This window comes from Molossus molossus, unplaced genomic scaffold (genome assembly GCF_014108415.1).
Source record: "Molossus molossus isolate mMolMol1 unplaced genomic scaffold, mMolMol1.p scaffold_m16_p_8, whole genome shotgun sequence".
NCBI classification, from domain to species: Eukaryota; Metazoa; Chordata; class Mammalia; order Chiroptera; family Molossidae; genus Molossus; species Molossus molossus.
In genome coordinates this window covers 22,406,405-22,429,916 of record NW_023425402.1, presented here as the reverse complement: position 1 = coordinate 22,429,916, position 23,512 = coordinate 22,406,405, and the positions used below count along the sequence as shown (strand labels likewise).

General features: G+C 41.9%; 1 protein-coding gene and 1 non-coding gene across 2 annotated transcripts; both read left to right on the top strand.

Moving 5' to 3' along the window:
• Positions 1-1,287: 1,287 nt before the first annotated feature.
• Positions 1,288-1,414, top strand: LOC118622118. Its single transcript, XR_004957941.1, has one exon. It is a non-coding gene; the product is annotated as a small nucleolar RNA SNORA25 (small nucleolar RNA).
• A 3,980-nt stretch (positions 1,415-5,394) lies between these two features.
• IL17F (interleukin 17F) lies at positions 5,395-11,497 on the top strand. Its single transcript, XM_036248721.1, has 3 exons — positions 5,395-5,452; positions 9,671-9,876; positions 11,233-11,497. The coding sequence occupies exons 1-3, from the start codon at positions 5,426-5,428 to the stop codon at positions 11,495-11,497; spliced, it is 498 nt and encodes a 165-aa protein (XP_036104614.1). The 5' UTR covers positions 5,395-5,425.
• The last annotated feature ends 12,015 nt before the right edge of the window (positions 11,498-23,512 follow it).

Sequence of the window (23,512 nt, the reverse complement as noted above, 5' to 3'; positions counted from 1 at the left end):
TCTCTCGACTTAATGGTAGTTTACTAGAACTATGCATTTACACTCTTTATTCTGGGTCCTTTTATTCAATTAAAAGGACATTGTGATTCTTGCCCATAGGAAACTTATTTGGCTGAAAGGCTTTACTGGGCACTTCTTCCTTAAAGGATTTTTCAAGCTTATCTTTTGCTTTTGACAGGTAGAATTTGTTGTTTTAATTTTGCAAGTCTCTGCATTTCTGGACTCCATTCTCTCCTTTTTGTTTGCAAACCTGCCAACTCTTTCCTGAGCTCATCTCTTTCTTGTATTAGCTTGCCAAAAGCAGACAAATAACACCCAACACACACAGCTAACCTTCTGTTTTCTAGTCTCTTCCTCTAGAGCTTTTGTACTTCTAGGTGCAATATCTGCCTCTTAAGTTATTGCAGGCAATAATTTTACCAAATGCTTTGCCATTGCATACAGTGGATCATCATTCATCTAGCCTACAATGTCATTGTCATCACAGCCTGACCCTTGACCTCTGTGTTGACAATGCCACTATGTTAGCACCTCCCATCTAGGCATCAATTTCTGCATCTACATATATACTTCTAGGTTATGGCAGCATATCTTGATTAGATTCACCTTTTTTTTTTTTTGAGGTAACTTAAACGTTCTTTAAAAATTTTATTTTTCAATTATAATTTACATTCAATATTATTTTGTATTAGTTTCAGGTGTACAGTACAGTGATAGACAGTCATATACTTTACAAAGCGTCCCCCTGATATTTCCTGTACCCACCTGGCACCATACATAGTTATCACAATATTATTGACTATATTCCCTATGCTATTCTTTACATCCCCGTGACTGTTTTATAACTCAATTAGTACTTCCTGATCCCTTTGCCTTTTTCACCCAGCACCCCTTGTAAAAATTTTTAAGGTTGGCTATTTGAAACTAAATGTGTTCTACCACTAGGTTTTCTCTCTGCTATGTTGCTAGCATTCAGCCTCTTGGGAACATTTTAACCCTTATTTTTATCACCTTGATCAGCACAGTCCAATATAAATATAACATAAGCTATATGTGATTTTATCGTAGCCATTGGTAACCAGTGTGACTTTACATTGCTACAGTAGATCTCTGGAGTCTTGCCGATGTCCTTTGTCCAGCTAATCCTTCTAGGTTGCTAGTGAACAGATAGTTTGTGATCACATGATCATCTCTCCGTGTTATATAGGACTGACTCTCATGACAACTGGATTGGGAAACAATTACTTTAAAAAGATGTGTACACATTTTAAAAAGATACTACTTTATAAGTCATTTCAAAGAGAGTTAATGGGACCAAAGCCAGGAGCTCTTAATACTGTGACCTAGGATGGAAGTTCTCTATAGGATGTAACAGATACTCAACAGTGCTATATTTTCCTGAAGAGATATAAGGGAAAAAAACCTAAATAAAATGAAATGTATACATTTAACTATAAATATCTCTAACTATTTCATGTCATTATGTTCTTGGTTAATATATGTGTGTTTGCTTTCTTTCCATAATAAGAGTCTAAACTGATGAAGGTAAGACTATCATAGTACAGTCTATTACCTGTAAGAGCCCCAACAAACATGTAGTTGGACGTTAAAAAATTCTTGCTAACTTAGCCTTGGCCAGTTTGGCTCAGTAGTTAGAGCGTTGGCCCGTGGACCAGAGTCCCAGGTTCAGTTCCTGCTAAGGGCACGTATCTCAGTTGCAGTTTGTCCCTGGCTTCGGTTGGGGTCATGTGTGTGGCATCCACTCGATGTGTCTCTCTTGCATCGATGTTTCTCTCTCTCTCTCCTTCTTGCTCTATCTGAAGATGAATGCAAAAATGTCCTCGGGTGAGGATAAAAGAAAAAAAATTCTTGCTAACTTAGATGTTTGATCATATAACATCTTCACCCCATGGACGGCTATGTGCTACTCATTCTTGGGCTCTTTCTGTGGGCTCCTGCGTTGTGTATGGAGTGTCCTAGCTGTCACTGTGTTGCATGGTGGCTCCACTTGCATTATGGAAATGCTTCAAGCTGGTAACAGCCTGGGTCACGGGTGGTGCAGGGCCAGGGAGCGAAGGGCTTCCACCATAGCCAGCTCTGTGTTCGTCGTATATTCATTACCGTGTCCCCAGTATTAGCACTTGATTTACATGATACAAGTGCTCAATAATGTTAGATGAAATAATGATTGGAATCTTTTGATTCAATTTAAACTTGGTGAAAGCGGGTTACTAAGTTAGTCATTTTTACCTCAACAGGGGAAAGCGCTGCGACCACAGGACGTAAAATGTCAGTGCTGATTCTTTCACAAAAGGCCATTTAATTCTCCCCAGCAGACGGGGCGGGGAGGGAGGGGGAGAGGGGAATCAGTGGGGAAAAAAGGAGAAACATCTGTAACAAAAATAAATAAATTAATTAAGAAAAATTTCTCCCCAGCAATTCAGAAACTCTTCTTGTACTAGATTAGGTACTTTTAAGTCAATGGGATTTACTTGTTCCCTCTTTCAAGAGAGCTGGTGTGGTCTTCTACGCATTGAGGCATGGCTCTGAGTGGGTAGGACACCACCAAAAAGGTGGGTGACTCAACCGCTCAACGTAATATGCCCTAGGGGTCTGCTGCACATATTGCTTAGGTAGCATGAGTGATGCATTAAGACATGGTCTTGACTTCATGGTATTAGTATTACTGAATATCTGGTACAGTCTTGAAAATGAGAAGACGGGCTTACAGGTATCAGTCCAGTTAGAAGGGGTTGACCAGGAGACTTGTCTTGAATCTGTACAGGCATGCATAAAAATATACTGTTTAATTTATTTACTAAAATTTTTTTTTTCTTTATTGATTTTAGAGAGAGAGGAAGGAAGAGGGAGAGAGAGATGAAAACATCAATAAGAGAGAACATCGATTGGCTGCCTCCTGCATGTCCCCCATTGGGGATCAGGTCCACAACCTGGGCATGTGCCCTGACTGGGAATTGAACTGGCGATCTCTTGGTGCATGGGTCGACACTCAACCAGTGAGCCACACTGGCCGGGCTACTGTTTTAATTTAGATTGCATATTTGGGGATGCATATTTAGAGGAGACTGGTAGAGATTACTGGGGGAAACTAAAGTTACCCTAAGTCCATGAAGACCCCAGAGACTCATCCCAAAACATATAAACAAGTACATACTAAACTAATTACGAGCAGAGAGGTAAGGGCATGATGACTGAGAGAACAATTCCAGGAAGTCTTCTTTTAGGAGTTCAATTTTTGATTGTTCCAGAGGAGAGAGGCAGAGAAGAATCCCCCAGCGTGGAGAGTAGACACGTGGACGAAAGGCCCATGATCACAGATGAATTTTGATCAAGTTTGGAGGGTCTTCCAATGAACCCAAGAGCTGCTGCTTCCTTTCCTTCAGTTAAAGGAAATGGAGGAACGTTTTTCAAACATATGATAGATGATAATAACTTTGCCCTGATAGAATGTGTCCTGCATTTTTAATTTTATTTTTAAAATTATTTTTATTAATTAATTTTTCTTACAGATGTTTCTCCTTTTTCCTCCACTGACACCCTCCTCCCAATCCCATCCCCCCACCCGCCCCGTCCCCAGTTTTGTTGTCTGTGTCCATTGGTTACGCATACATGCATATAAGTTCTGTGGTTATCTCTTCCCTCTCCCTGCCTTCTCTTCTGAGGTTTGTCAGTCTGTACCCTACTTCTATGTCTCTGGGTCTATTTTGTTCATAAGTTTGTTTTGTTCATTATATTCCACAAATAAGTGAGATCATGTGATATTTGTCTTTCTCTGCTTGGCTTGTTTTGCTTAGGATAATACTCTCCAGGTCCCACCATGTCATCTCAAAGGATACGAGATTTTTCTTTCTTACAGCTGCATAGTACTCCATGGTGTACATGTACCACAGTTTTTTTTATCCACTCACCTATTGATGGACACTTGGGCTGTTGTCCTGTATTTTTTTTTTTTTTTTATTCTCACCCAAGGACATTTTTGCATTGATCTTCAGATAGTACGGGAGGAAGAGAGGACGGAAGAGAGAGAGAGAAACATCGATGTGAGAGAGACACATTAACTGGCTGCCACCCACATGACCCCAACCGGGGCCGGGGACAAACTGCAACCCAGGTACGTGCCCTTAGCGGGAACCGAACCCGGGCCTCTGGTCCGCGGGCCGACACTCTAACCGCTGAGCCAAACCAGCCAGGGCTGTTGTCCTGTATTTTTTAAAACACATGTGTAATTATACCTAAATTAATGGAGATAAAAAAGTTACTGTTATTTTATTTTATTAAAGTTTTTTTCTTTATTGATTTTAGAGAGAGAGGAAGGAGAGGGAGAGAGAGATAGAAACATCGATGAGAGAGAACGATTGGCTGCCTCCTGCATGGCCACCTCCTGCATGCCCACCACTGGGGATGGGACCCACAACCTAGGCATGTGTCCTGATCGGGAATTGAACTGGCGATCTCCTGGTGCGTGGGTCGACACTCAACCACTGAACCACACTGGCTGGGCTAAGTTACTGTTATTTTAAAAATGTCTATATTTCTAAGGTACAATGCCCGACACATAGCATGTGCTTAATAAATGTTTGTTGACCCGAATTTAACTGAGACAAATGAACTTTTTGCAGGTTATTTAAAATCACATATCAGAGCATTTAGAAGCTCTACTTGCTAATTCATTTTGGGTTGAAAAAAAAAATCAACCTCAATCAGAGATAGTCAAGATACTGATCATTTATATGTTGTATGAATAATAATTATTTATTAAGCATTGGTAGGAATCTAACCATAGGGTTAAAATAGAATTAGTTCAGGTTACCATGAAACTACCTGGGGATGTAATTTCAGAATCTGTCACTTATGTCACTCATTTCTTTCGTTTTGTTTTTTCATCCATAAAATGGAGCTGGAGAGAGGCCTGTCATTTAATACCAAGGCCCCTTTAAGGGTGACTTATCTCTCCCACTTAAATCATGGTTCATACTGCATAACTGGAAAGTAGAGCATACGGTGCGTGTCAAGAGCCCTCAGCCATTTGTGGAAGATCATAAAAAGATTGTCACAGCAGTTTGTCACTTGGTTCATCTCTGTAGCGAATTAGTTAAGAATTTTGCCGTAATTTGAGGGCAATGGGGTGGGAGTGGGGTAGACGAAAAGAAAGGTTTGGTCCTTTTTCCGTCATCCCCTTTGAGGGTCCCCCTTGCATTCCCCTTCAGGAAATGGAATAGAAAAAAAAAACCCCAAAACAACATTTGTTAGTCACTTTGGGGCAACCACATCTTAAGACAGTAAGCAGGTCAATTGGAACAAGGACAGTGATTGCTATAAAACCGACAGGTGCTCTCATTGACACAGCACAGGGCACACACAGAAAGAGCCAAGTGCACGAGGCAGGCAACCAGAGCAAACGACAATGACCGTCCTGCACCCCTCAGCCATGGTGAGTAGCAATAATCATTTCTGTCTAGGCATGGTCATGCCCTAGGATTTCAGAGAAGCAGATTTCTCAGGAATCAGGCTCCATTGGGGTTATTTCTTTAAAAAATAGAGCTGACTTTAATTTTGACCCCTGTCTGGTGGTGAAAAAGAAAAAAATAACTGAAAGGTACAACGGGGTGGAAAACAACTCTTCACCTGGTAGCTTCTGCGCAGTTGGTGTTAGCTTGTGTGGCTCCTGATGGACAGGATCTCTCCTGTGGCCACCACTGTAGAGATAGACTGGCTTAACTCTAATCTCATGTGGGAGCTTAGCCAGCCTTCTAGGATATATATGCATATACATGGACATATATGTATATATATTCAGGGTGTCCCCCCCAAAATGTGTACACACATATAAAATTGTAGATTCTATTACATTTGGAAAATGAAATGAATTTTAATAAATACTGCCTATATAATCATTCAAAGTGTGTATACACTTTTGGGGGACACCCTGTATTAACCAAGGAAGTTGGGATCCCAAGAGGTTTAATGGTTTCCCCAAGACCACAGGTAGGGAAGGAGTGCCCTGGATGAAGTGACACCACCCAGGAGCACACCTCGGACAGCTCCTGGAGGAGCGAGACCTGCCGCGTCTCCTCTGAGGGCTGATCATGTTTGCATGGTCTCATTCCTCTCTGAGGAGAGCGAGATGTTAGTGTGATGGAAATCTACATCCCTGGGTCTAGAATCTTGCTTGGCCGGAGTCTGGGAAAACCCGGAAAGGAGTTTAATGTAGAGGAGCATGAAAGCAGGGCTTGGGAAATCACTCACCCTTATTGGCTTAAATCATCCCTCTTTTTTTCTTTGTTTCTAAGCCATGCAACCTAAAAGAGCTTAGATGTCATTAAAAAGTTATGGCACATGGTGATGCTAATACTATATTATACTTACATATTGGTTTAGAGATGTCAAGAAATGCAGCCAAGGGCAACATTTAGGGGTCCCGGCCCTGGGGTTAGACCTGGCTCCACTGTTGACTAAGTGTGGGATTTGGGGTAAGTTTTTAACCACTCTGTGCATTATTATTTTCCTTATCAGTATAGGGCAAATAGTAATGACATCTCTCTTATGGGGTTTTTGGGAGGATTGATGGCTATCATTGCAAATGACTCAATCTATACTCTGAAATTGCAGATCTATGCAGGCATAGTTTTTAGTTAACCCGACCATTTTAACATAACAATCAATAAAGACAGAGAGTATTCAAGAAGTGTTAATATTAATAATATTGCTTTTACCTCTGAGATGCTCATCAACCCAGTGGAGTAGGGTGGGAACTACTTTTCCATGACACGCATGAACAACACCTCCAGGGAAGTGACTTAACATCACTGGGTACTGTACACACAAGAACTGGGCCATGAATCTGGATTTAATGGCCCCAAGCACGGTCTTCTTCTTGAATGGTTCAGAGGCAAGATTTCTGGCCTCTCAGAGAAGTGTTGATACATCGTTCTTAAGAACCAGGAGCCCTGTCGGAGCCCCCGCTCCGTGTCCCGTCAGCATGAAAGTCAACAGTTTCGGAGCCACAGCCGTATGCAGCAAACTAGAGGGATTCGCAGACAGCATCTGATTTCCTGATAAAGGGCCATGTGACCTACCACACGCAGCCATTCCTGACATAGCTGTCAGAGGGCTTGGCACGCTCGGCTCCTCTAGCAGGACGAGCCAAGATGAGCACCACATGTGGATGCGTGTTGGTGACAATAATCAGGATCTTCAGCAGCAATAGCACCGGCACTGACAGCTAGGTTTGTGTCCCCAGACTGGCACTGACAGGCTGGTGAACCCAACCAAGTTACCTGTTGTCTCTCAGACACAATTCCTTCACCTGTCTAATCAGGATAATTAATAAGCTGCACCAACCCCATTAGAAAGTTGTGAGAATCTAAAATTTCAAGAGATATGAGAGTGTTTTTAAAAATATTTAAAGAATATAAGTAAATATATATATATTTTTATTATTTTTTTATTTTTTTAAATCCTCATTGAGGACATTTTTCTACTTATCTTCAGATAGAGTGGGAAGGAGAGTGGGAGAGAGAGAAACATCGACGTGAGAGGGACACATTGACTGGTTCCCTCCTGCACGACCTGAACTAGGGGCAGGGATGAACTGAAACCAAGGTACGTGCCCTTGACCAGAATCAAACCCGCGACTCATTGGTCTGCGGGCTGACACTCTAATCACTGAGCCAAACCGGCCAGGGCATATAAGCAAATATGTTAACTAACAACTTATTAGAAGCATGGCAATTTTTGCTAAATCATATAACCTCAAGGTACAGTTATTTTAAAGCTTTGATAATTAAATATAAAAATGATTTAGTGATTGTGATACAGAAAAGAGAAACATGAGGGAGGAATTTACATAAGGAATCTAAGGAAGTTATTGATAGGCGGGAGACGCTTTCTAAGCAAGCTTTCTAAGTATCGTTTTACTTTTAAAACTTCATAGTGCTATGTCTAGACAGAAGGTGCCTGAGGGCAAATTTCACATCTTTCCTGTCCACTGTGTATCATCAGCATGATGCTGACTTAACAATAGTCACCTGTACTGAATATTTACCCTTTGCTGGCCCTGCTTTTCATGCCTTATATGGGTCAGATCATTTAATCTTCACATCTTCTGGTCACAGCTAGTAAGAGTCCTGGCACTGAGTTATGGACCAAGGACATCTGATTCCAGAGCCTGTGTCTAGAACCACCACACTACAGGTTCAAGAAAGTTGCTGAATGAATGAATGATCGTGGGAGATGAAAGCAGGTGACTGCTGGTTATCTGAAGGCAAATCAGCCTCTTTCGGGTGTATCTGGGTCAATCTTGCTTTCAACTTCTTTTTAGTATCAGCTACCTTGGTACAGCACGTTGACACCATGACCTCTTTGTTTGCTTTTATCATTTCTTGCTTCCAGCATCTGCAAAATTTAAAACAGAGGTCCTTTGAACCGACATGTCTGGTTGCCTTACCTTAACTCATGGGAGGTGTGAACCTGACAACACTGAGCCCAGAAAGCGAAAGCAACTCAGCCTCAGCTCTTGTTCTGCGTGATGTTGAGAGTTGGTGATGGGCCTTGTCCAACCCCAGGAAGGGTCAGTGGTGATGGCGAGGTGGGCAAAGCACTGTTGTGGCCAAGGGAAGCTGGAGAGATTTTTAGCTCTTCTTTTATTTTAGCTAGGTCTTCACAGAGCACTCTCTTCTTTGCACGTTCCCGTAGCATCAGATAAACCAATATTTCAGTGTAAGAGCTAAAGAGAAATAGTTTCTATAATCTCGGTTGGGCATCATTAGTGTCCCTGGTACTTTCAATAGCGTGGATAATTGGAAATTTGCCATAGCGTTTTTCTCAACGCGTTGACCATGGGAGATTACTATGTTGCTACTTTCACTGTATTGTTTTGTGTATCCATCCACTCACCCACTTTTTTGTCCATCCAGAAGTATTATGACATGTTCTCCTGGAGGAACTTACTTCTAACAGTTGTAGACACAATAGTGCATTTCCAGACAGTAAAGAAAGACTGCTTGAGTGGTAGATGGTAGGAACGTCATGATTTAAGGATAATTAACTATTATTTAACTATTTAGGGACAGTTTATGGGGGAGACTATGCCTGACCAAGGCCTTGCTGGAAGGGTAGGATTTGGGGGGAGAGAGGCAGGCGGTGTAGTCTAGTGGGGGGATGGCTGGGAGGACGGGTTTTGTGGAGGATCCATGGGCTATGAGTTTGGAAATAAAAACAAGAGCTATCATTTAGTAAGCCTCTATTTTTGTTAGACAAATTTACAGGTGCTTTACATAGAACATTTCATTTAATCTTGCAAATATAATTACAAAGTGAGTATTATAATCCGATGGGAGAGAAGAGAAACCAGAGGCTCAGGAGGAGGCTGGGTCACCATTTAAACCCAGTCCCTGTCATCTCTCGGTCTCACTCACTAGGAACTCTCACCCTGCGGAGCCTCAGTCACCAGGCTAATGGGTTTAGTTCTGATTGGTACCCTGATCTTCATGTACGACTGTTCCCATGTCTAGGTGAAGATCGAGGTTCAGAGAGAAGCCCTCAGCTCATAGAAGAACAGGAATGCTGAGCTCAGATAAAGCATGGGATGTCTCTTGCCAGCAAGGGACTGCAGAGTCCCTAACCAACTGCAACCTCCTCTGTTTTTCAGGGCAAGTGTCTGTTGCTGCTGATGCTGGGGCTCACTCTCCCGAGGGAGGGGGCAGCTCGGAAAAACCCCAAAGCAAGGGATACTGCCCTTTGTCCTCCTCTGGAGGACAACAGTGTGAGGGTTGACATTCGCAACCTCGGTCAAAACCAGGTTGTTTCCATGTCACATGACTTCCAGAACCGCTCCAGCTCCCCCTGGGATTACAAGTAAGTACACAGGACATTGATCTTCACATTCTTTTGAAAAAATATGTTAAATTATTCTAATAGGAAAGCAGAAAAGTTAGAAAAAATAGAAAAACTAAAAGCCCTCACATTTACCCTTAAAAACAGAAATCCCACTCTACCTGGGAGCTCATATTTTTCTTGCTGTTTGGGGCTAGCTAGTCAAAAGCCTTACTTTTGTGCTTCCAACTGTTCATTGATTCTGCCCTTTTCTGCTTTATGCAGCCCTAGCTCAGACTTTACAAACTTTCTGTGTTGGAAGAGAGGTCTCTTTAAAGCAGCCCATGTGACTATTTCTGCATGGGAATAAGTGGGAGCCAGAAAAGTCAAGTTTGGAGAGATCTACTCAGATTAGACATCAGTTTTATTAAAAAAAAAATTTTTTTTCTTTATTGATTTTAGAGAGAGAGGAAGGGAGAGGGAGAGAGAGAAACACTGATGAGCGAGAACATCGATTGGCTGCCTCCTGCATGCCCCCCACTGGGGATCGGCCCCACAACCTGGGATTGTACTCTGGCAGGGAATCGAACCGGTGACCTCCTGTTGCATGGGTCAACGCTCATCCACTGAGACACACTGGGCGGGCTGGACATCAGTTTTCAAGGAGGAGAGAAGAGCCGAGTGGAGGAGAAAGACCTGTGTGGGAAGTGGGATGCTAGGTGGGGATGTTCAGAGGACAGTCTTGTGACTTTGTCTTATGTGTAGGTTCCTGAAATATCAAGCCCTCATCTATACACTCCCAAAATAAGTATGAAAACAGATTCCAGGGATAATTAGATGCTTCTGGGCTGCCTGTGTTGCTCCCGGGGTGAAGGGTGGCAGGTTGGCTGGGTGGCCTTGCTGCCTTGTCCTGCTGGCCGAGGGGCCGCCGAGGGAGAAATTGAGAAGGCGCAGGATTTACAAACCTGGAGCTTTGGTTTTCTTTTCCAAGCAGCAGGCTTCGTAGACTATATATTAGGAGATCTACTGATGATTTTAGTCTTTAAACAAAGGATGAATAACAATAATAATAATAATAAATATAAAGAAAAATAAGCTAAAAGATGTAATATGTATCGAATGCCAACATTTTACAGTGTGGCATTTCATATGCATTTGTGTCACTGAATGTTCTCAACAATGAGAGAGAGAGAGATGAGAACCCCATTTTAGAGTTGAGGAAACTGAGGCTTAGGGGGTTTAGCTGCTGCCAGAGGGCTGTGCAGGGATCCGCAGCCTGTGCCGCAGCCCAGAATTGCTCGGAGCCGCCTTTCAGCATGAGAGCCCAGGCTGCAGGCTCTCATCCTTTGTCATCTTCCCTCCCTGACTCACCACTGCTTCTGCCTGCTCCTCCTGCAGCATCACCAGGGACCCCCACCGGTTCCCCTCCGAGATTGCAGAGGCCCAGTGCAGACACGCGGGCTGCATCAATGCCGAGGGGAAGGAAGACAGCTCCATGAACTCCATCCCCATCCAGCAAGAGTTCCTGGTCCTCCGGAGGGAGCCCCAGGGCTGCTCGCAGTCCTTCTGGCTGGAGAAGGTGAGGGTGACTGTCGGCTGCACCTGTGTCACCCCTATTGTCCGCCACGCGCGTGACCTGAGAGCTGCACCTCAACTTGGCTGAGGAAGCTGTAGAAATGCCACCCCTCATCCGGCGCCTGCAACAAGTCCTGTGTGGTTCCTGATCCTCTCCAGGTCATAGGACTTCATGTGGTCAGCAAGGAATTCTCAAAGCTTTGTATTAGACAGTTAACTTTCTGGGCGCTTCCGAATCCCAACGTGATCCTCAAATGTTGAATGTCCCACCCCCCTGAAAATGAACGGAGGAGAATGAAGGAGCCCTTGGTCTGCTCTGTCCACGTGCTGTGGTGGCCACCACGCAGTCACAGGTGGTGACCAGCCTTGCAGTCCCTGTGAGGCGGCGCTCTTTTCTGGGAGCTTTGCTGATCCAATGGGCCTCTGTTCCACGTGGATGAAAATGCAAAGAATATACCCACAATGTAGGAGTGTGGGAGCAGCTGTGCGGACTGGGGTGAGTGGGAGGGATGGGGCTAAGGATTCAACACCTATGTTTATTAAGCATTTTCCTAAATGTAGATGAGGTTGCCTGCTATTTATATTTGTAAGAAACTTGTTTATGTATTTATGGTGTATTGCTTTTATAAAAATTTTGGAGAAAGATGAATAGATCGAGTACTCATATAATAAAGTCTTAATGATTAAAAAATACTTTAGATGTTCATCTCAGATTGTACTCGCAGACCTTGCAGCCCTAAAAAGTTTGAAATTCTATACATCTGTCTTTTTTTTTTTTCATGTTTTCTCATCAGAGCACTGGTGTTAGAATTATTTTGTTATTATTTTGTGTATGAGCTTGGTGATTTTAGTTTTTTTCCAGTGTTATGGAGATATAATTGATAAATAACATGGTGAGAGCCCGAGGTGGGCCACGTGATGATTCACACATGAATAGGTTGTGAAATGATTATCACAATAATGTTAGTTAACACCTCCACCCCCTGACAGTTTCCTTTTAATCTGTAGGAAGAACATTTAAGATGAACTCTTAGCAAATTTCAAATATACATGATAGCACTATGCTGTACCATCCTCAGAACTCATTCACCTTATGACTGATAGTTTGTACCCTTTGTTCAACATCCCCCCTGGCAACCACCAATTCACTCTCTGTCTCTATGAGTTGCAGTTATTTTATTATCAGTGGTTCTTGGGATTTACATGGAAAATTAAAGAAAATGGCACAGTTACCATGTTCCCTGAAACTCTTCCCTGATCCATCTTCCTAGCTATATTATTTTACAAAGTGAACATTTAGTGGCCACTGTGCTAGCCACCAGAGCTACAAAGAAAAGTAAGAAATGCATGTGGAAGGGCCACAGCATTGGCAACGGCCACCTACAGAGCCCCTGGTCATTAAGACCGTGGTGGTACTTTCCATTTTTCTTGTTCTGACTTCTTTTGGGTCACTGGTTGTCTTTTATCCATTTCGAATGCTTTTTGAGGACACAGCAGCTTCCATATTCTGGTCTCCATGCCATTCAGAGATTCTCTCATCTCTTTCTTGCCCAGATACGGCACACCACATTTTATCCTTTACTGCTACCATGCCACTGCTCAGAGCACATCTGCATTGCTGCTGCCCTCCCAGTCCCCGAGAGGCAGTGGGGTGTACCTTTTCATCTTCACCTGCAGCTTGGCTGAGGATGGGCAAGTGGCAGGAGCCTGACCCATTTTTAATTCTTTAGTGTGGGGAACTTTTATCTAGTCTGTTCGGGAGGGTGGGGATGGAGTAGTTTGCTAGCCTGGCTCTTCATACCTTTGCTTCAAAATCTTTCTTCCAGCATCTGCAAAATTTAAAACAGGTCCTTTTAACCGACATGTCTGGTTGCCTTACTTACCTTAACTCATGGGAGGTGTGAGCCTGACAACACTGAGCCCAGAGATCGAAAGCAACTCAGCCTCAGCCGAGTTGATGTTTGTATTTAAAATGCTTAGGCTCTTGAAATCTAGAAAACATTTTTTCTCATAGCTTCATGTTTGCTATGAATCTCCCAAGTCCATTTAGGAGCTCAAGGCTGTGCAATGTGTCTGCCTTTCTCTGTTCATTTCGGCAGTGATAGCCCTACCCTGAAGGTTATACATATAAAAAGCTCCGTCTGAGTGGTGGGAGAAGTAGAGAGATGAAGGAAATTGCAGAGGAAAAAAGTAGACCTCTGTGTGTATCAAGATATTGTCTTGTTACACATGTACAGGTGTAATTTCAAAACAATACGCTAAGCACTAGAGGCAAGGTCTGAAATGCTGAGAAGATACGGAGGATGAAATCTCCAGGGGATTTCAGAAAGAGCATGCCTTTTGCACTGAGATGAATATGAGTTGCTCTAGACCAGAGGAAAATGGGGGAAGGGCATTTCTAGCAAAGGGAACAGTATAAGCAAAAGCAACAGAGGCACAAAAAAGCTTGGCGTGTTAGGGAAACGGCAAGTGGTCCCATGTGCCTAGGATAGTGTGGGCAGGGTGACACGGTGTTGATGGCCCACGTGTTGATGGTATTGTATGCTCTGTTGTAGATGGGATGAGAATATAGCTGCATTTCGTAAGATAACTTTGGTGGTGGTGTGCAGAAGGGGTTGGACAACTGAAGGCCGCTTAGAAGACGAAAGAGAAGCACTTCTTATGGTAGCCATCATATTGTTAGAGCTGAAGAGGCCCCGGTGAATCACCTGATTAACTTTTTCATTGGCAGACGAGGCCCAGAGGAATTAGGTGACTTGGTCAAGGTCACTTGGTTAGTTCCTGGCTGAAATAGGTTCACTGACTTCAAGTTCATGACTTTTCATATGTTGGTTTTGTTTTCAATAAACACCCATTTTAGCCATTTCTCTTCGTGGCTTAGGGCTGGCCCTGAGAGCCGGTAGGGAAGTACCTCCATATCCCACATTTCCAAGTTCACTGTACATGGTCCCCCCGGAATCTGGGGCCCTGAGTTCCAGCTTCCTTTCCTGGTTTGAGCTGAAGGCTGGCTGTCATCCAGGAAATCACAGATCCTCTCCTGCTCACAGGGTGGCACACTGGGACCATTTGTTCCCAAACGGAAACAAATAGTTACCTTTTGGGGAATCTTCATCCGCAGCCACTTAAGACATGGCGGAGGCAGAAGGAGCAGGCTCTTTTTCAGTTCAGTTTTCTGGACTCAGCAGTTCTTTGTTTTGCTTGTGGGACGAATGGTCTAGGTTGAGTGGTTCACTTGTTCAAATCCAAAACCACCATCATACTGTGTGATCTGAGGGACTTCTCTTTCCCTACGGAAACTTGGAAGCACATAAGCTTTTCTTACTTAAGGTTTGGCTGTGGGGAAAAACACCTTCTTGATCTCTCTCTCGTCCTCTCTCCCTTCTCCTTATCTCTCTCTTTCCAAATCTGGACAAAAGTCACCTTTATTTATAATGCTTCATGGGAGAAATTCTAACCTGTAATTTGTGGTGAGAAAAATAGTTATTAAATAGATTTGTCTTTTTTTGTTTCTCATAGGAGAGGTAGAAAACATGTATTTAGTATTTAGACAGCTCTCGGCTTTGAATTCTGCTTCTACCATTTTCTGGTTGTATGAATTTAGGCAATTTAGTCCTTCTAAGTGAGACTCGACTTCGTCGTGTGTTAAATGGGGGATAATACCTATTTTAAGGAGTAGTGTGTAATGTCATTGAAATAAAAATGTGAAAGACCTAATATAGTTGCCTGAGAAATGACAGGCACCTTGTAACTGGTAGTCTTTATCCCAGAGGCACAGAATTTATAATTTTGATTTTGTTTGGCCCCAGCAAACCAAAACTAAATTGGAGGGGGGGAGTACGTGCCCCTAGCGGGAACCAAACCTGGGACTCTGGTTCGCAGGCCAACCCTCCAACCGCTGAGCCAAACCAGCCAGGGCTAAAACCAACTTTTTAATGCTTAAAGACTACAGCTATAATATTCCTCATGGTTATGAAATTTACACTCTCCACTTACTCTCTACATACAAATGTATATACACAGCAGTCTCCCTGCCTCCTTATGTGTGGACTTGCTTTCCATGTTTTCAATGACCTGGAGTCAACTGCGATCCAAAAATACCAAAGGAAAAACTCCACAAATAAACAATTCACACGTTTTAAATTGTGCACCGTCCTGAGCAGCGTGATGAAATCCCGCGCAATCTCGCGAGAGGTGGATCATCCCTTGCAGAGCGTCTCCAGGCTTAGACGGTCTGGCAGGTGGTCACTTGTAGTCCTTGGTTCTCAGATCAGCTTGTGTTCAAGGAACCTGTATTTACTTAATAATGGCCCCAGAGGCCAAGAGTCGTGATGCTGGTAACTCGGATATGCCAGAGAGAAGCCGCAAAGTGCTGCCTTCAAGTGAAAAGGTGAGTGCAGTACAATCAAATGTTTTGAGAGAGACCACATTCACATAACTTTTATTACAGTATATTGTTATAATTGTTTTATTTTTAAATTAGTTTGTTGTTAACCTTTCACTGTGCCTAATTTATGTATTAAACTTTATCATAGGAATGTGTGTATAGGAAAAAACATAGTAGAGCTATGGGTACTGTCCACAGTTTCAGGCATCTTCTGGGGGTCTTCGACCTTATCTCCTATGGATAAAATGGGGTGTGGGGTGTGGTATTGTAATTTAAGGTAGTTTAAAGAAAAGATCAATGTATTGTCAATATGTTATTATTATATACATATTTTTGTTTAAATCACCATAAATTAATTTGAAAAGAGTAAAGGAAACTATAGCTTTAGTATTAAAAAAAAAATCCCTCTGGGGCCAAAAACACTGTAGCTTATTCCACTAATATAAATGGGAAGCAAATCAATTTTGATTCAATAAACCACAGAGGTGGTACATGTTCATATGGATTCCCTTCAGGGTAAAGAGGAACATGCACATTTTCTCAGACACTGAGATCTATATATTTTTGGGACCGTGTTTGGTGCCAAGGAAAGAACCATTGAATAAAAGCTAGCTTCTGATGCTGATGGGCTCTAAACCTTCCTGGTCCATCTCCAAGTGTCAAAGAAGACTATAAAAAGAATCATTCTTTCTTTTTTTAAAGAGTACCCAGGAAAACAGCATTTCTCCAGGCTGTGAGTGAGATCAGGATGGGGTCACGGGGAGAAACACTGATGTTATGGGAGATTCTCCTTCAGGGGTTTCTTATGTTTGTGAATCTGACAAAATGGGAGGTTATGACTTACCAAGTCGTAATTCTGCTTCTTATATTTGCAATATAATCAAATTGCCTCTGCAGCAGAACCATGGAGTGTTAATTTGACCCAGGGAGCTACCTTCAATAACAATTTCATCGAAGGTCGTTAAAAATAATAAAAAAGGATAATAATAATAATAACAGCAGCTCATGTACACTGAGTGTTAGCTATGTGTGTCAGGTACTGTGCTATTTTATGTGCACCTTAGTCGTCACAACAGTGCCATAAGTGTGGAAAGATTGACTTTGATCTGAGCATGAAAATGTTCCTACCTTCTGTTAAATTGTACAAACATCACAGCAGTATCAGAGATCACAGCATAATGACTAAGCCAGATGATGGAGCCAGATGCCAAGTTAAAATGCCAGGTCTGACACTTACTAACTGCACCAATTACTAATGGTCTGAGTAAGTCACCTAGCCTCCCTTTTCTCTTTTGTTAAATGGGGAGGATAATAGTTCCTATGTTGCAGAGTTTATTTATTTATTATTATTATTTTTTTGTACGTGCCCCTAGCGGGAACCGAACCCAGGACTCTCTGGTCCGCAGACCAGTGCTCCAACCGCTGAGCCAAACCGGCTAGGGCATGTCACAGAGTTTTTGAGAGGCTAGAATAAGAACATCTAAGGTGTTTAGAATAGCATTTGATATGGTAAATTTATTGTCCAGTGTATTAAAAAAGAGAAAAGTCATCCACTAGCTCACCACAATAACATAACTTTTAATATATTTTTTTCTCTTCTGCTCATCTGTCTCATAGGTACATGCTTTATGAGGCTGCGATAATAACATACATGTAATTTGTATTTGGTAATTTTTTTACTTAAGATTATATTTAATACATTTTCTATGTTTCCATATACTGTTCACAATGATTTTTAGTGATTTTATACTATTCTTTTTATGTTATTTATTATTCCAATTTGTATTAATTTATTTTTGTTACAGATGTTTCTTTTTTCCCCCTAGACACCCTCCTCCTCATCCCAACCCCCACCTCCCCAGCATTGTTGTCTATGTCCATTGGTTCTTTGGTTCATCTCATCCATCCTCCCACCCCCTTACTCTGAGGCTTGTCAGTCTGAACCATATTTCTTTCTATGTTTCTGGGTCTATTTCATTCATCAGCCCACCTTGTTCATTATATTCCACAAATCAGTGAGATCATGTGGTATTTGTCCTTCTGTGATTGGCTTATTTTGCTTAGCATAATACTTTCGAGGTCCCTCCATGTCGTCTCAAAGGATAAGAGATCTTTTTTCCTTACAGCTACATAGTAATCCATTATATATATGTACCACAGCTTTTTTAATCCACTCATCTATTGATGGATACTTGGTCTGTTTCCAGATCTTAGCGATTGTAAACAGTACTGCTATGAACATAGGGATACATGTATTCTTTCTGATTGGTATTTCAGGCTTCTTAGGATATATTCCTGGAAGTGGGATCACTGAATCAAATGGCAGATCAATTTTTAATTCTTTGAGGTAACACCATAGTGTTTTTCATAGTTGCTACACTAGTCTGCATTCCCACCAGCAGTGTACTAGAGTTCCCTTTCTACACCCTCACCAGCACTTGTTGTTTGATGATTTGTTGATGACAGCCATTCTGTCAGGTGTGAGGTAATACTTCATAGTTGTTTTAATTTGCATCTCTCTGATGATTAGTGATGTTGAGCATTTATTTATAAGTCTCTTGGCCTTTTGGATGTCCTGTTTGGAGAGGTGTCTATTTAGTTCCTCTGCCCATTTTTTAATTGGGTACTTTGTCCTCGTTTTGTTGAGTTGTATGAGCACTCTATATATTTTGGAAATTAACCCCTTATCTGATGTATCACTGGCAATGATGTTCTCCCATACAGTAGGTTCCTTTTCCATTTTGATAGTTGTTTCTTTTGGTGTGCAGAAGCTTTTGAGTTTGATGTAGTCCCATGTGTTCATTTTCTCCTTTGTTTCTGTTGCCTTAGGTGATGTATCAGTGAAAATTCTGCTGTGTATGATGTCTGAAATTTTGTTGCCTACATTTTCTTCTAGGATTTTATGGAGTCACATTTAAGTCTTTTATCCATTTTGAGTTTATTCTTGTGTATGGTGTAAGTTGATGGTCTAGTTTCATTTTTTTTTTTTGCATGTAGTTGTACAATTTTCCCAACACCATTTATTAAAGAGGTTGTCTTACTCCATTATATGCTCTTTCTCCTTTTGTCAAATATTAACTGAGCATAATGTCTTGGGTCAATTTCTGGGTTCTCTGTTCTGTTCCATTGATCTATATACCTGTTCTTTTGCCAGTACCAGGCTGTTTTGATTACAGTGGCTTTGTAGTATAACCTGATATCCGGTATTTTGATCCCGCCTACTTTGTTCTTCTTTTTCAAGATTGTTGTGGCTTTTCGGGGTGTTTCTTTGGTTTCATATGCACTTTTGAAGTATTTGTTCTAGTTCTGTGAAATATGTCATTGGTATTTTGATGGGGATTGCATTGAATCTATAGATTGCTTTGGGTAGTGTGGACATTTTAATGATGTTAATTCTTCCAATCCATGAACAAGGTATGTGTTCCACTTTTTTATATCTTCCTGTATTTCTTTTTTCAATGACCTGTAGTTTTCTTTTTTTTTTTATCTTCACCTGAGGACATTTTTTTTTTTTTTTTTTGCATTTATCTTCAGATAGAGCGGGGGGTGGGGAGGGAGGGGAGGAAGAGAGAGAGAGAGAAACGTCGATGTGAGAGAGACACATTGACTCAACTGGGGCCCAGGACAAACTGCAGCTGAGGTATGTGACCATAGTGGGAACTGAACCCGGGACTCTGGTCCACAGGTCAATCCTCTAAACGCTGAGCCAAACTGGCCAGGGCAGTCTTTTACTTCTTTGGTTAAGTTTATTCCTAGGTATCTTAATTTTTTTGCTGCCGTGGTAAATGGGATTTTTTTGTTTGTTTGTTTCTCTTTTTGGGAATTCTTTATTGGTGTATAAGAATGCCGTCGATCTCTTGATGTTAATTTTGTATCCGGCTACCTTGCCAAATTTATTTATTAAATCTAGGAGATTTATTGCCCTGGCTGGTTTAGCTCAGCAGTTGGAGCGTCAGCCTGCGGACCAGAGAGTCCCGGGTTAAGTTCCCACTAGGGGCACTTACAAAAAAAAAATAAATAAATAAATCTAGGAGATTTTTGATGGAGTCTTTTTTAATGTATAATATCATTTCATCTGTGAATAATGACAGTTTCACGAACTCCTTTCCAATTTGGATCCCTTTTCTTTTTCTATTGTATTTTCTTTTCTTTTAAACTTATCTTTATTGTTGAATGTATTACAGATGTTCCTCCTTTTTCCCCTATTACCCCCCTCCTCCCCACTCCCACACCCCTCCGGCCTTTCCTCACACTGTTGTCTGTGTCCATTGGTTATACATATATGCATATAAATTCTTTGTTTTTTTTCTTTCCATTCCCCCACCCTCCTTCCATTTGAGGTTTGTAAATCTAACAACCAATTTGTACTTCTTAATCCCTTCACCTTTTTCACCCATTCTCCCAACCCCGCCTCCCAACTGGCAACCAAGAAAATGTTCTCTGTATATATGAGAATGTTTCTGTTCTGCTTGTTCATTTTGTTTGTAGATTCAGTTGTCAATAGATGTGTATTTATTGCCCTTTTTTTTGTTCATATTTTTTATCTTCTTTTTCTTCAAGAAGACCCTTCAACATTTCATATACTAATGCTTTGGTGGTGATGAACTCCTTTAGCCTTTTCTTGTCTGGGAAACTCTTTATATGTCCATCAGTTCTAAATGATAGCTTTGCAGGATAGAGTAATCTTGGTTGTAGGTTCTTGCTTTTCATCACTCTGAATATTTCTTGCCACTTCCTTCTGGCCTGCAAAGTTTCTTTCGAGAAATCAGCTGACAGTCTTGTGGGAACCCCCTTGTAGGTAACTATCTACTTTTCTCTTGCTGCTGTTAATATTCTCCCTGTCTTGAACCTTTTGCATTTTGATGATGATGTGTCTTGGTGTGGGCCTTTTGGGGTTCATCTTGTTTGGGACTCTTTGTGCTTCCTGGACTTGTATGTCTGTTTCCTTCACCAAGAAGTTTTCTGTCATTGTTTCAAATAGATTTTCAATTTTTTGTTCTCTCTCTTCTTCTGGCACCCCCTAATGCAAATGTTGGTACACTTGAAGTTGTCCCACAGGCTCCTTACACTATCCTCATTTTTTTATTTTTATTCCTTTTTCTTTTTGTTGTTCTAATTTGGTGTTTTCTGCTTTCTTATATTCCAAATCAATGGTCTGCTTCTTGGCTTTACCTACTCTACTATTGATTCCCTGTAAATTATTTTTTATTTCAGTTAGTGCCTCCTTCATTTATGACTGGTCCTTTTTATGCTCCTGAGGCCCTCACTAAGTTCATTGAAATTCTCCTTAAGTTCATTGAGTATTCTTATAAGCAGTGTATTGAACTCTGCATCTGTAAGGTTGCTTATCTCCATTTTGCTTAGTTCTTTTCTTGGAGTTTTGTTCTGTTCTTTTGTTCATTTGTGACATGTTTTTTTCTCTCCTCATTTTGCCTGCCTTGCTGTGTTTGTTTCTATGTATTAGGTAGAGTTTCTATGTTTCCTGGGCTTCCTATGGTGGCCTATTATAGTACGTGTCCTGTAGGGTCCAGTGGCACAGTCTCCCTGGTCTCCCTACTGGACCCTCAAGGTGCACCCCTCATGTGGACTTTACACCCTTCTGTTGTAATCGAGTCTTTATTGCTGTTGCACATCAATGAGAGGGTTTTACTCAGGCTGATCAGTTGCAAAGACTGGCTGTTCTCACTATCCACCGACCTCTGACTACCTTGGATGGTCAGCTGTGCAGGGGCCCACCACACAGATCAAGACTTACTTCAGCAAGGCTCTGGTGCCCACTGAGTCCATTCCTTGAGTGTGTCATTTGTGGAGGTGGTTGGGTGATGGTGCTTCGACGTGGTCTGAAGCTGTCCACTGGGTGTGCTGGCTCTGGGGCCAGGTCAGCCACTGCCTGTGTTCTACCTGGGGCCACCAGGCATAAGCTACAAAGTGGTCTGCAGATGGCTGATTCTTGTGGTGGGCTTGAAGGTGCCCAGGTAAGGCCAAGTTGTGAACCAAGGCTGACTGCTTCTAGTGTCAGGCCTGGGGTCACTTAATTGGAGGCTCGCGGAGGCCAGATGCTGCTTGTTTGAGAGAATTTAGGAAAATCTGAAACAGGATCCAAGACAGGCCTTTTCTATGGTAAAGCAATTGGTAACAGCTTGGGTGGGCCTGAAAGTTGGATGGGGCAGGGCCTCAGGGAATCACCAGGGTGGGGCAAACAGTGTTAGCCAGGTTGCTGGAGCCCTAGATATGGCTGTCATCTACCGGCCTCATTGGAGAAAGGCTCACCAAAGGAACAAAGACCTCTGACAGTTGGTCTGTCCCGGAGAAAGCTGCCTCTCCAGCCCTGGCCCCAATGCCAAACAACTCAGTTCTTCCCCGTATGTCTCTGGTGCCTTTCGAGCTACCTCCCCCACTCTGGGGCTTGGAGGGTGCTAGTCCGAGTAAGTCCATACGTGGGCCCTTTAAGAGGAGCTGCGTGGGGCTTCAACAGCCTCAGCCTCCCTCAGCCTCAGTTCCCACTGGTTTTTCCAGCCAGAAGTGATAGGGACTTCTCTTCCTAACACTGGAGCCCTAAGCTGGTGGCCTGGTGTGGGAGGGGGACTCCTTACTCCTCAGGGAGGACCTCCACAGCTGAGGTATCCTCCTGATTTTTATCTGCCACACGGGGTGTGGGACCGGCCTGTCTATGCCTCTGCCCCTCCTACCAGTCTTGATGTGGCTTCTTCTTTAATTTTGTAGTTGTAGGACTTCCATTTCAGCTTGATTTTAGGTGGTTTTGAATGATGGGTATTCTGTAGTTTAGTTGTAATTTTGATGTGGTTGTGGGAGGACGTGATACTGCGTTTACCTACACTGCCATCTTGACTGGAAGTCTATTTTTTCTTCATGTCTGATTGCTATGGTTAAGACTTCCAGTACTATGTTAAATAAGAGTGGCAAAAGTAGACATCCCTGTCTTGTTCCTGTTCTTAAGGGAAATGCTTTTAGTTTTTGCCCGTTAAGTATGATGTTGGCTGTAGGTTTTTCATATATGCCCATTATTATGTTGAGATATGATCCCTCTATTCCCAGATTGCTGAGTGTTTTTATCAGAAATGGGTGCTGGATTTTGTCGAATGCTTTTTCTGCATCTATTGATATGATCATGTGGTTTTATCTCTCATTTTGTTTATGTGGTGTATTACATTTATTGATTTGCAAATATTGTACCAGTCTTGCATCCCTGGGATGCATCCTACTTGGTCATGGTGAATAATATTTTTAATGTATTGCTGGATCCAATTTGCGAGTATTTTGTTCATGATTTTGGCATCTATGTTCATCAGGGATATTGGCCTGTAGTTTTCTTTCTTTGTAGTGTCTTTTTGTGGTTTTGGAATTAGAATTATGCTGGCCTCATAAAATGAGTTTGGAAGTCTTCCTTCTTTTTTGGAATAGTTTGAGGAGAATGAATGTTAGTTCTTTTTTGACTGTTCAGTAAAACTCCCTCGTATGCTATTGTTTCAAGTTGATGAACCAGAATTTATTTAGTTATTTGTTTATTTTTGGACTTTTAATGATTTCTACTTATAAAAAGTAGATAATGCTTATGGATGTTTCGATTACCTTTCTATTGTGAACTATATAATGCAGACAAGAGTTTATGTCTTTATATATGTACAGTGGCCTTCCATGTTAAAATTCTCTGTGTGTGTGTTTTCATATCTATAGCTCACCTTGGACAAGTTACTTAGT

Bases quoted from the DNA above. Each gene is read 5' to 3' on its own strand.
- IL17F (XM_036248721.1), top strand. From the start codon at position 5,426: ATGACCGTCCTGCACCCCTCAGCCATG. The intron at 5,453-9,670 runs GTGAGTAGCAAT...TCTGTTTTTCAG, and splicing joins TCCTGCACCCCTCAGCCATG to GGCAAGTGTCTGTTGCTGCT. The intron at 9,877-11,232 runs GTAAGTACACAG...CTCCTCCTGCAG, and splicing joins AGCTCCCCCTGGGATTACAA to CATCACCAGGGACCCCCACC.